At 36.0% G+C, this 21,126-nt stretch overlaps 1 protein-coding gene across 1 annotated transcript in view; it reads left to right on the top strand.

The window, feature by feature from the left end:
- The window catches only part of mei-W68 (meiotic W68), a 101,202-nt gene that overhangs the window by 32,902 nt on the left and 47,174 nt on the right, over positions 1–21,126 (top strand). The window contains exons 2-3 of the mRNA XM_081743557.1: positions 11,389–11,541; positions 20,933–21,058. Coding sequence (XP_081599683.1) covers positions 11,389–11,541; positions 20,933–21,058 — 279 coding nt within the window. The remainder of the gene's footprint in view (positions 1–11,388; positions 11,542–20,932; positions 21,059–21,126) is intronic.

Below are 21,126 nucleotides of genomic sequence, written 5' to 3'. Positions count from 1 at the left end.
TATATATATATATAAGCGATGTTCAAAATATTTATGAAGTTGAAAAACAATGCTGTGAAGGATCAGGGGAGCAGAATTGTGTTCAGTGACGTATTTAGGAGACTATCGGGCTCATTCTCCCCTCGAAATAATTTGTTAGTTTTACGCATTCCACGTACAACAATAATCCTTCTTACCATTTCTAAGAATGTCATTGACTTTCCATTTTCTTATGCTTTTTGTTCAGAAATAATATTGTATTTGTCAAATTTCATTCCATGTAAGAACTGCGTTCTTTCTGTCATCCTTTCTATTTTTCTGTTTCTTTTTCTTGACGTTACTACTTTCATTTCTCCTATCATACTTTATCGACCGTTGTCAGTTGTGATTCAAGTTGGCCGTCATCAGTAACACCAAAACTAAGAGGAGCTGATAAGCGAAACTAGTGCGCGGATTTCCACACCAACATGCGCGGATATCAACATGACAGGACTTTAGTTATTATAACAAAGAAACAATTATATCGTTTAGTTATTTTTAAAAGAAGGAAATGTTTGAATTAAAGAAAATCAAAACGGGGGAATAATTAGCCCGGGAAATTAGAACGGCCACGAGGATGCTTTCTTTTTCTTGTATGAATAGAATAAAGGGTTAGATTCACTTCTAAATTTTTGTATCATATCACATAGGATTTATCGATCTGTAATTCTTGCCATTATAACTTCAATTTAAGCATAAATTAAAATATATTTAATTCTCAAACTCAGGTGGGCAATTGCCCACTTCCTTCCATGTGTTGGGCATAGAAAGAAAATCCTAAATACGCCATTGGTTGTCTTCAACATTGGAAGGTGGGCAGATTTGAGGCTTATTCTAGATAAGGGAGATGAAACTCATATTACGGTAGATGAATCTGATCAACTGTTGCAGAGTATATTAGGTGATGTAGATGAAGTAGTAGTACATATCAGTATTACAAATCACTGCCGTGAAAACATTCTGAAATCTGAATACATGCATATTTATAATTGGTATGTTTCTAATTAGGCATCCACAAAGATCCACGTTAAAATTGTTTTATAGTAATATAATAATATAAATGACGACTTCCCCAAAACTATGAAGAAAGAATATCAATTATGTATGACGCAACAATACTCTTTGAGCAAAATTATTATAATCTTAATAACATTACAGGAATCGTTTCAGAAATCTGACGCATAACATACTTTTTACTTAACAGATGTAACCTTAAGATTATAGAGAAAAATATTCCAGCAATTGAATTCTTTTCTTTGCTTACGAAACATCCTCTCTCAAAAGAAAAAATGGGACACGCGGAAATACGTAGGAACAAACCATGGTTCGAACTAGCAGAGAAGAGAAAACAGGCAAAATTACGTTGGCTACAAAATCCGAATGAAATAACTACACAAAATTTCGTAGACATCAGACGAGGAACTTCCAAAACTTTTAGAACAAAGAAACGCGATATTTTGAAAGCTAAAATTTAGGAACTTGAAGATAATAGTAAAAATAAAAACATTCGGGACATGTATAAAGGGATCAACGAATTTAAGAAAGGCTATCAACTTCGTTCTTATATATGAAAGAAAGCTGATGGAACAGTTCTCACTGATACAGATAGCATTTTAAATAGATAGAAAGATTTCTTTGACGATTTGCTTAACACGCAACCAAAAACTAATGTGCGTGGAGAAAGGAAGATACACACCGCAGAACCATATATTCCAGAACCCAATCGAATAGAAGTAAAAATCGCTATAAAGAAATTAAAGAAACACAAATCTCGGGTGTAAACGAAATTCCAGCTGAGTTAGTTTTAGCTGGAGGCAAAAAATTGTGGAACAAGATACACAAACTCATTCTCCTTATCTACAACAAGGAAGAATTGCCACAAGAGTGGGAAGAATCAATCATTGTTCCAATCCACAAGAAAGGCGACAAAACTGACTGTAATAATTATCGAAGCATCTCTCTTCTGTTAACATCCTATAAAATCCTTTCAAACATTCTATTAGCAAGATTGACCCCATACGCAGATGAAATTTTTGGAGATTATCAGTGTGGATTTAGACGAAATCGATCAACTATCGACCAAATATTTACCATTCGCCAAATACTCGAAAACAAGCGGAAATACAGTAGTCCGGCACATCAACTATTTATTGATTTTAGAAAGGCTTATAACTCGGTTAGGAGAGAAACATTGTACAACGTTCTTACAGAATTTGGAATACCGAAAAAGCTAATTAGATCAATTAAGGCATGTTTAAATGAATCCCAAAGTAAAGTCCGGGCAGGAAAATTTTTGGCCACGAGCTTTCACGTTAAGAATGGCCTGAAACAAGAAGATGCGTTGTCGCCATTATTATTCAAATTCAAATTTGTCCTGGAATACGCTATAAGGAAAATCAAAGATAGCAACCAGGGCCTAGAGATGAACGGTGTTTACCAGGTTATGCGTACGCTGATTATGTAAATTTAGTAGGGGATGATAGGAGAAAACTAGAAAGAAATGCAGAGGTCTTATTAGATGCGCTTGCATGGACATGGGTTTAGAAGTAAATGCAGAGAAAACTAAATACATGGAAATGCGTCGGGACCGTAATACGGCAAATTATGTATGTGTTAAAATATTAAATAATACTTTTGATAAAGTGGATACTTTCAAATATCTAGGATCAATATTAACAGACGAAAATCATATTCACGAAGAAATTAAATGTCGACTAAAAACAGGGAATTCGTGTTATTATTCAGTTCAAAACCTCTTGTCGTCGCGAATTCTGTCGAGGGATTTGAAGCTTAAAATGTATAAAACGATAATCATACCTGTTGTTCTGTATGGTTTAGAAGCATGGTCGCTTACTGAGTGCAGAGCATAGACTGAAAGTATTTGAGAACAAGATCCCGAGATAAATATTCGGACCAAGAGGAACGGGAATGGAGAATGGTGGAAACTTCATAACGACGAACTACGTAAATTATACGGCTTACCAAACATTGTTAAGGTCATCAAGTCTAGGAGGCTTAGGTGGGCAGGACATGTAGCCAGGATGGAAGAAAGTAGGAACGCTTTCAAAGTGTTAGGGGTAAGACCAATCGGAAAACGACTATTAAGAAGACTTAGGCGCAGATGAGAAGACAATATTAAGATGGATCTCGCAGAGATAGGAATACAAAGTAGAAACTGGATCCAGTTGGCCAAGAATAGAAGTCAGTAGAGAGCTTTTGTGAACGCAGCATTGAACCTCCGGGTTCCATAGGCTATAGAGTTAGTTAGCTTACGAAGCATGAGTAGATGCCTAGGCTGATACTACAAATAGATTAAATGCGCATTTACTGAAAAGATGGGTTCTATTGACATTGGATATTCTATATACTCTTCGTGTGCTAGGGCCTAGGGGAGAGGAGGAGATAAGATTTCATATCAGGTTACGTCACGCACAGTCGCACGCCTTCATTTTCATTAAAAATGGAAAAGCCAAGAGAAACAAATTTCATCTCACTTTCCTATGTGGCAGTCGGACACAACTCATCACAGTTATCTGCAAAAAGCACTTTTCAAGCACTATTGGGAGAGCCTCCAGTTCCAATGTTGGGGGGGACATGTCTCCCCTTTTCCCCGGAATTCGTGCCCGTACCTACAGCTGAGACAACTTTCCAGCATGAGGAGAGGGGCATATCCTCCTCTGGCATTTATTACAATTTGTGCCCAAATAGGGGAAGTGGAATTAATACATATTGATGAGACTACTAAACTCACTACAGCACGAAGTTCAGTTTGAAATACTACAGAATACGATTCTTTTTTTAAAAAAATGGAAAAGCCAAGAGAAATCAATTTCATGTTACATTCCTTTCGGGCAGTCGGACACAAATCATGACACTTATCCGAAAAAGCACTTTTTAAATCAGATTATTGGGGGGGACAGTCCCCCCCAGGTCCAAGATTGGGGGGACATGTCCCCCTCGTCCCCCCCGGGATTTGCGCCAGTGGCGCCATCTTTCCAATAGGTATGTTGTCGGAAGAAGCTCAGTCTTGCAATAAAAAATACAAACAGTTTCGTATGCATCATACTCGAAAAGATTCATGCACGCATACCACGACAAATTTAGTTCATCGGTTACTCGTGGATTCGGATCCAGTAATAACCACCCTTAGGAGAGCAACAAGAAATAAGCGTACAACTCTACCGGAGGAGGTAAAAGCTCTGCTATTGCTCGCAAAAGAGTCAGACACGAGAACAGAAGGAGATGGCAATGAGGGTGAAGAACTATGAACAATTTGAGGACGAAGAAAATATTTTGGACAGCTGAATAGACGATGATTTATGTGATATATTTTTTCTTAGTTAAAATTCTTTAGTGATCTTTATTATTTCATTTTAGAATAAATTATCTTACTTCAAATTGTTTGTTTACTTTCTAAAACTTATTGTTGCAGTTTCCAGTAACATTTATTTATTTTCAATAACCTTAACTCATATTCAAGGAGCCATATAGTTAATTTTACGAATAGTCCGCCATCTTGGATCCGCCATTTTGAATTTTAAACAAAAAACATTGTTATCAGATTTGAAATCAGCGACCCCGAAAACCCCCCGACACTCACTCTTGAGCGATAGAAGGAAATGTTTCGATTGCCCGCCATCTTGATTTTTTAACAAAACTTTACCAGATTTGAAATCAGCAACCATGAAAACCCCTCTGTAGCAATTTTTAGCTACCAGCTATTTGAAATGAATTTTGGCCACCTAGAATTTGATTCTGGACCAGGCCCGTATCCACGGGGGGCTAGTTGGGGCCGGGCTCCCCCTAAACTTTGGCCGGCCCCAATAAAAGTTTCACGATAGGCTTGCAAATGAACTATAATATGGTGATGAATTATAATATGATTGGTTCGGGCCCCCCCTAACTTCGACCGGGCTCCCCCTAAATGTTTGGTCTGGCTACGGGCCTGTTCTGAACCAATGTGCTGTGCTCTCTACACAGCGTATCATTCACATATGTGCAAAGTTGATTGAACGATCAAATGATCACATGACTCCCACAGATCCCTTTGCTAGAAGCCATATCAAAAAGCCCCCTTTAACTGATGAATATATGAGCGGCTCGATGAACATAATAATAACTGTCACTTCCGGTAAAAATTGAGTTATTAGGTGGAACGGGTAGGGATTGAATTAGAACAGTATTTAGATAGTGTAATTTCCGAGGATCTGTACCTACAGACGGCAGAGGAAGCTTATTTGACGTGTGTCATTGCATTGAATTGCATAGGAATATTGAAATTTCCCTGTTTACTCTAAAGTTAGAAAATGTGGCATACCCTTATGCTTCCCCGAGCTGCTTATATGTAGTACACCAGTTCGTTTTGCAGGGCCTTCACTCTCTTCGGGGCTCTTTGGTGCAGCAGTAACTGGTTCTGTCCTTCTGAGGGCCATGAACGGGTAACGTCCTTTAAAAGAAGATCCTATTATTAGGTTGAAATTGGTAACTTGAAATCAGTCAACCTATTAGTTCTCTCGTTTTCAACAAAGGTATATTACACATAAAATATTGATAACTATCATAATGATACTAGCTGAACTTGCTTCCTCTACACAGCGCATCATTTACATATCGGCATGAATCTCCTTGTTATTTCTCACATCTGTACATGTCCCTTTACAGACCGAAGTGAAAGACGTCTTGATAAAAATTGGCAAGGGGTGTCATAAAAGGGAAATTTTTTTGATTATTTTTCAATATCTCACACCGTTTGCAAAATTTGAGCCTACTTCCAATTGGAGTTTCTAATTCATGTATGATCATTGTTTTCTTCTTTTTGCATATAGTATGTAATAAGCAAATACATTACACATACAATTAATTATAATGTCAGTGATCTATGGTGTTCATTGGGCAAGACACTCAAAACAATAAAGATTCATCTCAGCCTGGAGAAATGCTTATCGTTCGTTTTTCATTTAGCCCAGGAAAGATATGCTTTGATATAGGACTAATTAAATGAGAGCTGAATTTCTCAGTATCGGTATTTCAAATTAAACCTTAAAACATACTAAAGTCCCCATCGATCCCATGCCGGCTTTACTTTCAAAATGGCGTCTAAAGATGGCGGCACAACAAGTCGTTACTCTCTCACAGCTGTTCCTATATCTTGGACAAATATACATGGATTTTCATCTTCTAAACGTTTTTTCGCTTTTTTTCTTAATTTTAAAGTCTACATTCTAACTATAAATAAAGATCTCATGTCACGGGCTACATTATAATTTTCCTTATAATGGCTACAGGAGAAAAATTCTTGATGAGACTGCACGGCGGTAAGGAAGATGACGACCTCGAATTCCCTTTGATAGAGATATACAAAAACACTAACTCACAGGATATGATGGTTTACTTTTTTACAATTTGAACACTTCCAGTGTACCCCTAACATGTAAGAAAGAAATAATGGCAATGTTTATTTTTAATATTCAATTAGAACTGGACAATCTACACAAAATTTTAGTCGGCAGTGAAAACGGCACGTTTGTAGCACTTATGGTTTTCGAAATCTCATTGTTGAAAGGATTGGAGACAAACATATACACTTTTCTTTGAAGACAAACATATAAACCTAGCATTTTAATACTTGTATATAGATGATGATCACTTTAGTCTTCGTTTCAGTTACCCTTTCCTATTCTGCATTCAAGGGCTCAAGTTATCTCCAAAATGCCGTGTACTGTACATTTCTAGTTGTTTTAATAAGTTTAATTTTAAATTATTTCTACTTTTTGAACGAAATTGGATTTTAACAAAAGGAGGGAAAATGATAATAATTTTGTTGTTAATCTGAAATTTTATAATACATATATCTCATATACACAAATACAAAAAATGAATAACAGGGTGATTTAAGTATTCAGTAATAAGTATTATAAACGAACATCAAACGCGTTGCACCGGCAATTGTTAGGGCTTTGCCTCACTACTTCACTTAGATAAAGTTGGTAACAGTGGTCCTTCTAGTAGTAAACTACTGTCGACGAAACTCTATAAATTTCACTGTAGCATGCAATTTCCCACACTTGACACGTGTCTTCGTAAATATCGGGACATATGGCTCCACGTAGCGTAGTCGCTGACCCTCTGTCGTGCTACTGGTCTCGGGTTCAATTCTCAGTTGGGACACTCAATGTAAAAGATGTAACAGTTTTTCAGTTCTTTCAGGCCAACCTTTCTGTGTGAGTTTTTTTCTGTGTTTTCTTCATTCACACCAGGCAAATGCCGGAATGCTACCTAATATACAGATCCCAGACCACTCCCTCCTTTCGCGGATAGTGTGCTCGTCGAGGGACGTAATTCCTCATACGTGACGGGCTATAGCTACAGGTAAAGCCCAGAAATATGTATAAATAAATTCGGGAGGACATCGAAAGTGGAAGTACTGGTTACGAACCAGATGGACTGGATTCTATTCCCAGTCGAAACATGAATTATTCTTGTTCTATCGTCACCCACAGTGAACCCCAGGGATTTAATTCATCCCATCTTGGTCAAATTGATACCTGAAGCAACTTAGAAGATAAAAGCGGACGGCCTGTGATGCTGATCTCACTACTTCCAATATATCCCGAGCAGTGACGTAGCCAAGGAAGGGCCTGGGGGCCAGGCCCCCTTGCTCAAAATCTTGGCCCCCTAGTGCCCCCCTCCCCACAGGGTGATAATGCTATAGGTCGACAAACGGTGAGTTGATAGTAGCCACAAGGGAAACTACTACCGAAACACCTCTCGACAACAGAGTTACTAACTGCAGAATACCGTATGTTGCAATGGTCTGCGTTCCGAGAAAAAAAAAATTCCAGGCTCGTTTTTGTTTGTAGCACAGCAAGATCTCATTCATTGAAGTCTAAGATGCATGCATTGACCTCACCATTTGAACGTTTCTTTTAACCTCTGTTCCTTATCTGGCTATCTTCTTTGTTATAGACAAAGAACCAGAATAAAGGCAAAATCAGCCGACATTCTCATTCGTTTCGATGTTGAAAGTTATACTAAAATAAGAGATGCTTACTTACAAATAGCATGCATTGCAGTAAAACATTACACTCGTGTTGGACGAAAGAAGACATCGTACACTAAGTAATTAATTTCCATCGATTCTGGCGACACAGAACAAATGCATACCATCCATTAAATAATTTGGTATTATTATTATTATTATTATTATTATTATTATTATTATTATTATTATTATTATTATTATTATTATTATTATTATTATCAAATAATATCGAGCCGTCTTGTTTAATATATAGTAAAAGAAGAGAGCAGGAGTTTTTATTATTTCTGTCATTCTCTCTGCGGTTCGAGAAAATTAAGATACTAAATACTACCAACACCTACTATATACTACTGATGCTGGTTTTCCTTCTCGACTATCTTCTGGTCTTGCCATGCTGTAACTTTGATCTTCACTTTGTCTCAAGTAGATGCAGACATGTCGGAAGGTTTGATTCTTGTAGATTCACTAGTTCAAACGCTGTCGAAGATAAGGTCTGGAGAATATGACTCTCAACGAACAACATTCGAACAAATTTATCAAGAATATTTGTTGATAGGCAAAGAAAACGGTCTTTAAATTCCAGAGCTAGAAACAGATAGAATATAGGGGTTTCTCCTGGAAACGAACTAGACATTCGCCATCGAAATATCACATATTCATTTTGGATGAATCTCTTCCTTCATTGGAGGCAGAAAACGAATTTTCTAAAGATAATATTCTAAGAGACATTTTTCTGCCTACTATTGATAAGCCAATCACTGAGACGGGAAAAACCTTTGGATCATGTAGCAAAACCATTAGATCAATCACCACTCTACATCCAAGAGGTGAAAATTTTCTATATTACAACACTGTGGAGCATATGGCTCAGCATTGTGGAAGCAGGTCTGTATCCAGAGGGGGTCTAGGGGGGCCGGCCCCCCCTAAATTTTTGCTGCCCCCACCCTAAAATTTTCACGGTAGGCTTCCAAATGCACTATAATATGGTGATGAACTATAAATGGTTGGATCGGGCCCCTCCCAACTTCAGCCGGGCCCCCTCTACATTTTTGGGCTGGCTACCGGCCTGTGTGGAAATGATCTGGAAATATTCAAATATGAACTCAAAATCCTCCGAAACACAAGTAAATTGTATGAAGACGAGAGAAAACCAAAGTTGATTTCTTGATGAATTTCGTTGATCTTTGCGTCTACAAAAACGCATTCCTAGAAACCTACAAGCTAGATATCATCTCTGTCACTATATCAGTTTCTAATGCTACATGTGAAAGGTCATTCTCATGTTTGAAAACATTAAAGACATATAGGCAATTCAATGATTGATGATAGGTTGAAAAGCTTGTGATTACTTTATATTGAAGAAAATTGCTAAATCGTTAGATCTTGAAGAAGTTGTTGATAAGTTTGCTGGTGCCCACAAGAATAGAAAGTAGAGGCATGAACCTATAAGTCATTTTCTTGACCTGTAAAAGTGTATTTCCCTGCTTCCACTTAAATCAACCAGCCACACATAGTCTATTTTAAAGGCAGCGATTAAATAACTACTTATATTAGAAATCAATTGTATTAATGCAGGGGCGGATCCAGGACGGACTTCTGGGGGGGGGGTTGTAATACTGCTACTTAGAGCTACTTTTAAGAGCTTCAAAAAATAAACTATATATTTTATTTATATATAAAATAAAAGTTTCCTCTTCTGGGGGGCGATCGCCCCAATCGCCCCCCCCCCTGTATTAATGTATCCTAGTTGTTTGAAGTAGTAAATTCTTACATTTTCAACGATAAGATATATATAATATATATATATATATATATATATATATATATATATATATATATATATATATATATATATATATATATATATATATATAATATGTATGTATGTATTTATGTAAATGCAATTTTTCATTCATTGGAGATGACCACCTCAAAATTATCTTGGGCCCTTCATTGGCCCCCCTGAAAAAAATTCTAGCTACGCTACTGATCCCGAGGTCCACAATTATCATTGTAAGTCACTTATGAATGTCTCGGATAAGGTGAAGCGGACATTCGTGTTTGAATAAATACGCCGACCCTGGAATTCTTGGTTGATCTGCCATCTGTTGATGAAAAGGAAAAACACAAGCACGAGAGTACAGACTTGATCAATAGATGGCAGAACATAACTTCTTTTTATAAGTAACAAACTCATGAACTGTTTTGAATATAAAGCTGTGATACAAAAAATGTAAATTTAATTGATTCTAAAAAGCTTTCTGGGAAAGGAACATTCCTGAGTATTATAAGAATCTGTAAGAAAGAACCAGCGTGGATTGTGACGCAATCATTTGGAAACCTCGTGAACAGCGCAAGCGTGTCACTCAGCAATTTCCAGGGAAATAATTTGGAAAGGAAACGTGTTGAATAATTGAATCGTATTTGCAGAATATGAGATCCTGGGAAGGGGAATCCTTTCACCTTTTATTTTGGGAAGAAAATTCCCCCCCTAGCTACAAACTTACTGGGGTGAATACAATGATACAAGTGTCAGAAATTCGCAAATTAATTACAGTTGTCTTCTTGAACTTCTATACCTATCTTATAATCTCATTTGTATTATTTGTGAAGAATATTTATACATTTCCCTTGACATATATTTCACATGTAGGCCAAATGAATGAATGTACTAATGGTTAACGGTATGAGTAATCTTACATAGTTTAGTAATTATGGATGTTCAAATATGTAAACTCTCCATGTTGGAACATTCCAGTACGTTTTTTTTTCTTTTTTAAATTCTGGTTTCCCCCTGTGTCAGGGGCGGATCCAGGACAGACTTCTGAGGGGGGTACAAAATAATTTTGGTGTTTAAAAAAATAGATAATTTGATTTTGAGGTTCTTTTCTCAGAAAATTTCATTTTTGATCTTTCTGTTTCGTTATATTCATCCATTTCTAAAAACATTTAGAGATTATGCCACATTCTAAATTGCAAATACAGAAAAATTCAATATTATTAGAGGAAAATTTTATTTGTACGAACATTGAATAAATAACACTTGCGTGATAACAACAGAGAATTTCTGTGCTACCATTAAAAAAAGAAATAGAAAAATCCCTATTCAAAATTCATTATACTGCAAAAACATTTAATTTCGAATTATTATGTTCTTATTTTAACATATTCTAAAAGAATCATTGCCAGTTATAATACCATTATATTACTACTTAGCAGAAAAAATAATTTAAGAACTATTATAAGTATTTTAGTCTTTTCTTGAAAAAATCAGTTAAGATATTTCGGAAAGTATTACCTGGCTATACTGATTTTTTTCTCTCTCGAAGGAAAATGCAACCAACAAAAGAGTCAACAGCAGATATGGCTTCAATAAAAGAAAAAATAAAGATTGCTGTTACAGAAATGAAAGATAAAATATGGAAAGAATACACACTTGAATGTTCTTCCAGACGAGAGAAGGAAAATGTTGAACAAAGGCGGTAAGATTTCTGCGTAGTCTACTTGGAAAGCAGTCAAGGACAGTATTATGTTTATATTTTGGTTCTTTACAAATTTAGAAATTGTCGTTTAAAATTTGTGTTTTTGTGTTTGAGAACTACTTCCTGAACTACTTTTTAAACATTATTATTTAATTTTAATAACTGTATGTAAAAACTATTTTGTTTATTACAAACTAAATACAGCTATTATTTAAAAAATAGTTCACAGGATTCCAAGACAACGTGAAACGTAATCAATAGCGTCATTAACTTGTTTCACCACCAACGAATTTTGAGGTTGTTTCCTTCACATCGTTTAGTGCGTGTTTTGTGCCTTTTAGTACCCCTATTCCCACGTTTGGTGCGTCACCGGGAGTGGGTCAAAATGCGCTTCAAATGGCGGAACAAGTTAATGTTGTTCCGCCACCAACGAATTTTGAGGTCGTTTCATTCACATCGTTCTCTGCGTGTTTTGTGTCGTTTTGTGCGCTTCTTCCCACATTTTGGGCGTCACCGGAAGTAGGTCAAAATGGACCTCCAAGATGGGAAGAAAATGTCCCACTGTTCCGCCACTATCGAATATCGAGATCATTTCTTTCTCATCGTTTAGTGCTTGTTTTGTGCGACTATTTCTACGTTTTGTGCGTCACCGGAAGTGGTCAAAATGGTGGGTCACCAAGGTGGGACGAAAATGACCCACTATTCCGCCACTATCGAATTTCGAGGTTGTGCTCTTCACATCGTTTTTTGCGTGCTTTCTTTTACTAATTTTCGTCCATTTTTGTCCACTTAAGAAAAAACTTTGTACCGTTCAAATTATATCGAGGTACGGCCGTGTCAAAATTTGGCAACTGCTATCACGTGTAAGACATCTTCAAATTTGATGTTTAACTACCTTATAATTTTATCCAATCTTCGTCCATTTTTGTTCACCGAATGAATAATTTATACCATTCGAATAAACGAGGGAGGGCCAATTCAAAATTTGGCCATTTCGATCATCTGTAGTGTAACATCTTCACAATTGAATTTTAACTAGCTCAGAATTTTGTCCACTTTTTGTCCATTTTTGTTCACCCAAGAAAAAATGTACCATTCAATTAAACGAGGGAGAGCCAATTCAAAATTTTGGCCATTTTGATCACCTGTAGTGCGACATCTTCAAATTAGAATTGTAACTAGCTCAGAATTTTGTCCAATTTTTGTCCATTTTTGTCCCCAGAAGAAAAAAAAATGTACCTTTCAAATAAACGAGGGAGGGTCATTTCAACATCTGACCACTTCGATCACTTTTATCGTGAATCTTAAAATTCGAATTTTAACTAATTCAGAACTTTGGTCAATTTTTGTACATTCTTGTACTAGCGAGAAAAAAATGTACCTTTCAAATTAACAAAGGATGGCAAGTTCATATTTGGGCCACTTCGATCACCTGTAGTGCGACATCTTCATATTTAAATTTTTACTAGCTCAGATATTCGTACGTTTTTTTTACCACCAAGAAAAAAATTTGTACCATTGAAATAAACGAGTGAGGATCATTTCAAAATTTGGAAAATTCGATCACTTGTAGTGCGGCAATCTTGAAATTCGAATTTTAACCAGGTCATAATTTAGTCCGATTCTTGTACATTTGTGTAGCACCAAGAAAAAATTTGTATCATATAAATAAACGAGTTAAGGCTATTTGAAATTTTAGCCACATCGATCATCTGTAGTGCGATATCTTCAAATTCGAATATTATCAAGCTTAGTTTTTTGGCCAACTTTTGTACTATTTTTGTCAGACGGAGAAAAAACGTTTACCATTCAAATAAACGAGGGAGGGTCATTTCAAAGTTTTGGTTATTTAGATCTACAGTAGTGTAACATCTTCAAACTCGAATTTTAACTAGGTTAGAATTTTGCCAATTTTAAAAATATTTTCCTACCACCAAACTAGTTACAATTCGAATTTGAAGACGTCTCATTAAAGGTGATCGAATTGGCCAAATTTTAAAATGACCGTCCCTGGTTTAAGTGAATAATACAAAATTTTTACTTGGTGATACAAAAATGTACAAGAATTGGACAAAGTTTTGAGCTAATTAAAATTCGAATTTGAAGATGTCGCACTGCAGATGATCGGAGTGGCCAAATTTTGAAATAACCCCTTGTTGCTTATTTGAATGGCACAAAACGTTTTGTTACTGGTACCAGAATGTATAATTGGACAAAATTCTAAGCTTGTTAAAATTCCAATTTGAAGATAACGCACTAAAGATGATCAATGTGGCTAAAATTTCAAACGGCTCTCCCTCGTTTATTTAAATCAGAGATGTGCAACTTGGAACAGTGGGCGGGCCAATCCAGAGCACTAAATGGCGTCGCGGTCCTCACTATAGGTATATAATTTTTACGACAATTGGATAGTATAGTATTAAATGATGGAACATGTTTATCGTAATTTACATCACAATAACACAAAACAACTGTTATACTGGTAATCAAAATATTTACTCACTAAAGAGGAGCAGAATAATGTATGTAGAACCCAGGGCCGGCGCTAGCAGTTTTGCCGCCCTGGGCGGTACTTTCACATGCCGCCCCTTTAATCCGTAACCTTATTTTGACAAAAAAAAAAACCTTCAAGTGTCACGAAAAAGTAGGATGCTCCGTTTAAAAACGTATGAAATGGAAAAGTAAACAAAAAATTGAACTACCTCTCTCGAATGCTTACGCAATATTTAAATGACTCCATACATGTCACAATATTCAGTATGATCGATTTCACTGTATATCTGTGATGTACAGCAGAACATACAGAAAACAAAATAAAAATTATGCCTTAGTCACGACTAAGAATTTTAATTTTTAAGCTTATTTTATATCAAAAGGTGTTTCCAATAGAGTTGATTGATTGAGTTGATTTTTAGTTTAGCGTCCCTTTCGTCAGCGAGGCTATATGAGATGTGGACCTACCGATTAACGTGGAATCCGAACCACGTGAGCTCCCGCCGGGAATCGACCCCGGGTCTCCCACGCCATTGGTGTTTCCAATAGACAGTGGCGTATTTAGGGGGCTCACGCATTTAGGGGGCGCTTCCGGGCTTAAGCCCCCCCCCGAAATCTTACTTACTATAGTAAAGTATATGATATATCTTGCAGAATTTTCACATTTTCAGGCAAAGCCCACCCCCCCGAAAGTTAGCAAAGCCCTCCTCGAAACAAAATCGTAAGTACGCCACTGCCAATAGAGTATGGAGCATGAAAATAATAGTGAATCAGATATTACGGCAAAACTAAGTGATTAGCCTAAGCCTTATAGTGATAGAACACAATAGAGATACATGAATTTAACATACCTTAATTGAAAGAAACTTTTCTTGCTTTGATATGAGCAAATTTCTTTATAACATTCGCATAGTCCTATGTTTCAGCCAATTCGTGTTCTATTGATGTCATCGCTAGGCCACTCAAGCGTGTTTCAGACATGGAAGACGTAGATAGTTTTTAATAAGCTTAAATTTCTAAAACCTTCTTTCTCCTCTTGCCACGGTTACCGGTAAGGTTAACAAAATCCTAAGTGCAACACTAACATTGGGAGTAAAGTCATGTTCCTTAATTAATTTCAAAGTTTCTTTTGTTGAACTTTTACGCTTAACTATAGCGGATAACACTTTAAGTTCGTCTTTCAAATCACTGGGGTTAATATCTTTCGATTCTTCGTGTGTTAAAATGCCGGCAAGTTCAGTACCTTTTCAAACAAAAGTTCAGGTGTCATATCTTTAAGATTACTTATATCGTAATGGAAATCGAAATACTCGATGTGATGTTTAAGTTGCTCAAACTTTTCTCTTAAAACTAACAAAATCACGTCTAGAACTTTGTAATAAAAATCGCTCTTGTATCTTGTTTGTGGATCTTCAATAGCTTCATCCTCAGGCTCGTACTGAAATTGTGTTTTTCTTTCGACTTCGAGCTTGCACTGTATTTCCTATCCATGGGTCATCCACGTCTAATGCTGATGACAACTCCATCATATCAACTAAGTAAGATTGAAACTTTGCATCATTTCTTCTCCTCTCAAAGTATTCAGATATATTATCAAGAAACCCCAACTGCATCTAACACACGAGAATCAGTGCTTTGGAGACTTTTAATTACTATGTTTATGTGGAGTAAAAAATCATACCAAATAACTAGTGAGTAAAGGAAAGGAAAGTTATGTAACTGGTTTGCTATACACAGAGCATCGACGGTGACCATTCTATCTGTTCTATTGCCGTTAATTATTTGAAGTAAGGCATCATAAACTTTCCTTGTTTGATACGAGGGACTCGTATCTCAATGGAGTCAGAGCATCAATTCGGCTCTCGCACCTTGTGGTGCTTAATGGTTTTAAAGTGAGATTGCTAATATGTTCCTTTAGTATGGCCCAATGTTGAATTATTGAATAGATAATATATATATATATATATATATATATATATATATATATATATATATATATATATATATATATATATATATATATATATATATATATATATATATTGACAATCTTATCCACCCTAGCTGAAAATCTTATCTACGTCCCTGTAAGGGAAATATTGAACGATACCTGTGGCTAGTACTTTGATAATTGAAAATGAGGAAAAATGTTTTGAATTTTCTGAGTATTTTCCTAAATGTGAGTGAAGTAAGTTCAATTATATTCTTAGATGAACACAATTTTATTTTTCCATGTCGGCCCATTACGAAGCATTATATTTTGATAGTATTCTTTTCCTTTTCAATTTTTGCCGCCCATTAGACTTGCCGCCCTGGGCGGTGGCACGGCTCGACCCCCCCTCGCGCCGGCCCTGGTAGAACCTTGTCGGTACATCTAGCAATCCTTATACCAAGGGAAATTTCTCCCAAGTACCTGCGCTTGCCAAGTGCTTGTCTTCAGGGCGTTACCACGTTTCGCACTGTATGATCGATGGAAAATTTCCAGTTCACTATTAATACGTTTTGTATAATTATTGTTTTCAATAACTGACCAGCGGGCCGGAAGACAGGGTTAGGTGGGCCTCATATGGCCCACGGGCCGGCTGTTGCATACGGTTGATTTAAATGATACAAAATCTTTCTTGGTGGTACAAAAATAGATTAAAAATGGACAAAATTCTGAGCTGATTAAAATTCGAATTTGAAGATGTAGCACTGCAGCTGATCGAAGTGTCCCAAATTTTAAATTGGCTCTCCCTCGTTTATTTGAATAGTACATTTTTTCTTTGGTGGACAAAAATAAAGAAAAATTGTACAAAATTCTGAGCTAGTAAAAATTCAAATGGGAAGATGTCAGACTACAGATGATCGAAGTGGCCATAGTTTGAATTCACCCTCTCTCGTTTATTTGAATGGTACAAATTTTTCCCTTCGGTGGACAAACATGGACGAAGAATGGACAAAGTTCTGGTAGTTAAAATTCGAATTTGAAGATGTAGCACTACAGGTGATCGAATTGGTCAAATTTTGAAATGGCCCCACCTCGTTAACTTGAATGCTACAGATGGCACAAAACACACACAAAACAATGTGAATTAAACGACCTCGAAATTCGATGGTGGAGGAACAACGTTAACTTAATCCGCCATATTTGTAGGCCCACTTTGACTCACTTCCAGTGACGCACAAAACGTGAAAATACTCGCACAAAACGATGTGAAGGAAACGACCTCGAAATTCGATAGTAGCGGAACAGCATTAATTTGTTTCGCTATGTTTGTAGGCTCATTTTGACCCACTTCCGATGACGCATAAAACATGGAAGTAGGCGCACAAAGCGGCACATAACATGAACTAGAGCCTGTCTATTCCACCTGTGCCCTCGGAAACTATGCGAACTATACTTCGGCCCAACGGATAAAACCCTCCCTTTGCTTAGGGAAAAGAAGTAAATGACCTCAGCTATGTTGCCAATTTGTCATTCAGTCGCTTGGTCTTGACGAGTGAAGATCATAGGCTACTTAGAGTGGCTAATAAGACAGACCACACCGAAGCCCGTGAAATAATTCATTGTGGCAACGCTTCCGCATGTATTTTAACAATTGAAAGATTCGGTCGCAGCGACTTATCCCTCAAGGATGTTATCCTCCTCTTTCAAGGGAGGTACGGGAAATCACATATCGACAGTAGCGCCAACAAGGCCACAGTTGAAATAGAAAGGGTCTAAACGATGCGAAAGAAGCGACCTCGAAATTCGATGATGGCGGAACAGCATTAACTTGTTCCGCCATATTTGTAGGTCCATTTTGACCAACTTCTGGTTACACACAAAACGCGGGAATAGGGGCACAAAACGGCACAAAACACGCACAAAATAATGTGAAGGAACCGACCTCGAAATTCATAGGTGGCGGAACAAATTAATGGCGTCGTAATTAATGAGATTTTGGGAGAAATGTTATTCTGGCAGCACTGTGGTAAATTGCACTTGATTATGTCCTTTCACTTATCAAAAACAAGCAAAAGAAAAATGGTAAATTTTGTATTATTTTAGTATGTCAGACTCTTAAGCTAGAAACTTGAAATTTGAACAGGGCGTAGGATTTGTCACGTACGGTATCACTAAGGAAAGAATTCTAGAAATTTAACGAGGAAGGGGGCAAAAAGGGGTAGTAATTTTTGTATTAAAATGTCCATATCTCCGAATTCCTGAACGTTAGATATATGGAAGTTGGTTTTTAGACTTAGAAAAGGGGTGAGAAGAAAAAAAGGTCAGGTTTGCAATTATTATAGGGATATACATAGAAATTCCTTAAGATTTAGAGACATGGAATTTGGTGTTTTGAACTTTTTATCTAAAATAATTTAATCTAAAATATGTTTCAGCGTTTTTAGCCATTTTGACCAACTTCTTGACCTAGAATGGAAGGAAAAGATTGGGGTTCATCCTTAAGATGCTATACGAGACGTTCGAGTGTCATGCGCAGTGGCGCAACCAGGATTTTATTTCGGGAGGGACTAAGACTACCTAGTACAGTAGTCTGCAAATGACGTGCTGCACCATCTGATATGGGCAAAATTGAAAGTTTGAATTCTCTCTACTACAAGAATTTAGTTATCCTTATTAACATGGTAAAAAGCCTTAAAATAAAAACTGTAATTCAGAACTTCCATATTATTAACGGTCACAATTTTTAAAACTTGCACTCTAATTATTATTTTGTACATCATTATTTTTACATGTGATTACGCGCTCTTTACTAACATTTATTACACTAAGAAATTAATTTAGAGTTTTCAATATTCATTTTCCTTTTGTACAGTGCTTTGACTTAATTCAATATTCATTTATACTATACATTGATCTATTTTCGGTTTATTGGTACACTCATGTCCAAAATGATTGTCGCATATCTATAACTGTCTTCTTGTAAGAAAATACAGTAATTTGATAATGATTTTGTAGAGTACTTTTAATACTGATACTATGTATATTTGTGGTAAATTTCATAGGAAAAGAATTATAAAGACGAAAATTAAAATCAGTAAAACAAAATGTTGCTAAATGGACAAGAAAGTTTTATTTTCGTTTTATTGTTCTTATTTACTGCTCTTTTGACATGAAATTTGCCACATAAATGTCTTTGCCGATTATACACATACTAACATTTTAAGAAATACCGGGTGAATTCGTTATCAAATTATATTCCTACAACAACATATTTGTAGACATGCAACAATAATTTTGGACATGAGCGTACATTACAAACTTTGCAATACTACTCAATAACATGCACATTAAAATACACTTTACAATTTATAACGACGGACTTTCAAATGTAGTCATGAACTAATCGAAACTTTCAATGTATGATACAAGTACAGGTGCTTTTCAAGATCAAACACTTTAATAACTATGAAAATACAGTTAAATGCTTCAGTATTATGAACAACATATATGCTATCAATTTCAATTATTGTTCATACATTGTTCGTATTTTTGTTCGTATAACTTCACAAAATTGTGTAAGAAAGATTTTTAAAAAAATACATCATCATTTAGCACATAAACCTGGACAGATTAACAATTTCATACATAGCACATTCTTGTTAATCACTGAAATGTACCTTCTTAAATGATTTCTAAAGCTATTCAGTACAATATTCTACAATTTAAGTTTTCCATTTTTACTGTTTGATATCAAATCTCCTGGGCTTGTTTGCAAGTCCAGTTATTCGAAAAGGACAGCAGTAAACTATCGTAAGACGATATTTTGCAAGCGTTGTCTCATGCCTCAATTGCAGATTAAGAGCACTCTTCACGAGCGGTGCGAGTGTGTAAGTGAGAGTTTCCATATTTTTTAAGATACTGAACAAATGACAAGCAATAATGATTTTTTTTTTTTTGGAAATTTTACCAAAATTTGTCTGCAGTGCTGCTGTATCAGATAGGCCATGTTAGTTTCGGGAGGGACCTGGGCACTCCGAGTTCATAGTTGGTTGCACCACTGATCATGCAAGACCTCGAATTCAGACAAATTCTATGTTAAAAATACAGAAGGAGGGATGTAAAATATTGCTCACAATAACACGCGAGAGAATTTGTTAGTATAATGCGTGGCCTTCTCTCAATTAGTGTTTTACACAGATTTACATATTAGGAGACCCCTCCCCCCACAAAGTTCTGGAATCCTTCCAAATTTTGCTGATGTAGTTGTAGTATGTAGGTAATGAATGTACCTCCTCCCTAGAGCTATAAATCCCTCCCTGCTCCCCGAAATCGAGAAGACTGGATAAAGTCTCAGTTGCCTTTTCTACTTGAAGACACAAGTAAGTGGAATTCAAAATAAGACGAAAATATGCGAAGAAACTCATCTAATTAAGAACACACGCACACAGATTCATTTATATTATTTTACAAGGGCGTGGGCATCGAGGCCGTAGTTGAACTTATACATTTACAATTGCTTTAATCACTGCGGACTTTATTATTTCTGCCCATATTTTTAACATATTGAAATGTTTAGCAACATACTTACCATTGTAATTATGAAGTTGAAATTACATTAATGAAATATTGTTTTTAATGAATAATGCACCATTATAGAAGAAAATTCGAAAAAATAATGGATCCTGTGTAAGTATAAACGAATTGGTTGTGGAATTATTTGCAATCTAAATGGTTGTCGAATTATTTGTATTAACTGAGATCACCATTCGTGAAAATAATTTCGTAACACAATATGCATAAATTATAAATGAATTACTAAGTGTTGATCGAAAATTGAGAAATTTCTCAATTTACTTCAAAGTTCTTGGCAGACAATTCTAAATAGTCACAGTACAGCATATTGAATCATGCATTATACATAAGCTTATATACAAAGAAAATTGACTAATAACTAATTTCCATTTGCAGATCTGAATTAATAGAAGCAATAGAGAAGATTACTCTTGATATAATTACGTCAGTTGCGGGTGGAAATGCTCCATCGTTATACATTAGGAACCAAAAGTCATGGGATAGTGTATCTTGTTCTGACAGGTAAGACATTAAATGAAACTAAATCTGTAATCATGAAGATCATGTTTGTGTGGTGCAGTCGAACGCAC

The sequence above is a fragment of the Thermobia domestica genome, chromosome 2, assembly GCF_964235325.1.
Source record: "Thermobia domestica chromosome 2, izTheDome1.hap1.1, whole genome shotgun sequence".
NCBI classification, from domain to species: domain Eukaryota; kingdom Metazoa; phylum Arthropoda; class Insecta; order Zygentoma; family Lepismatidae; genus Thermobia; species Thermobia domestica.
This window is presented reverse-complemented; position numbering and strand designations above follow the sequence as displayed.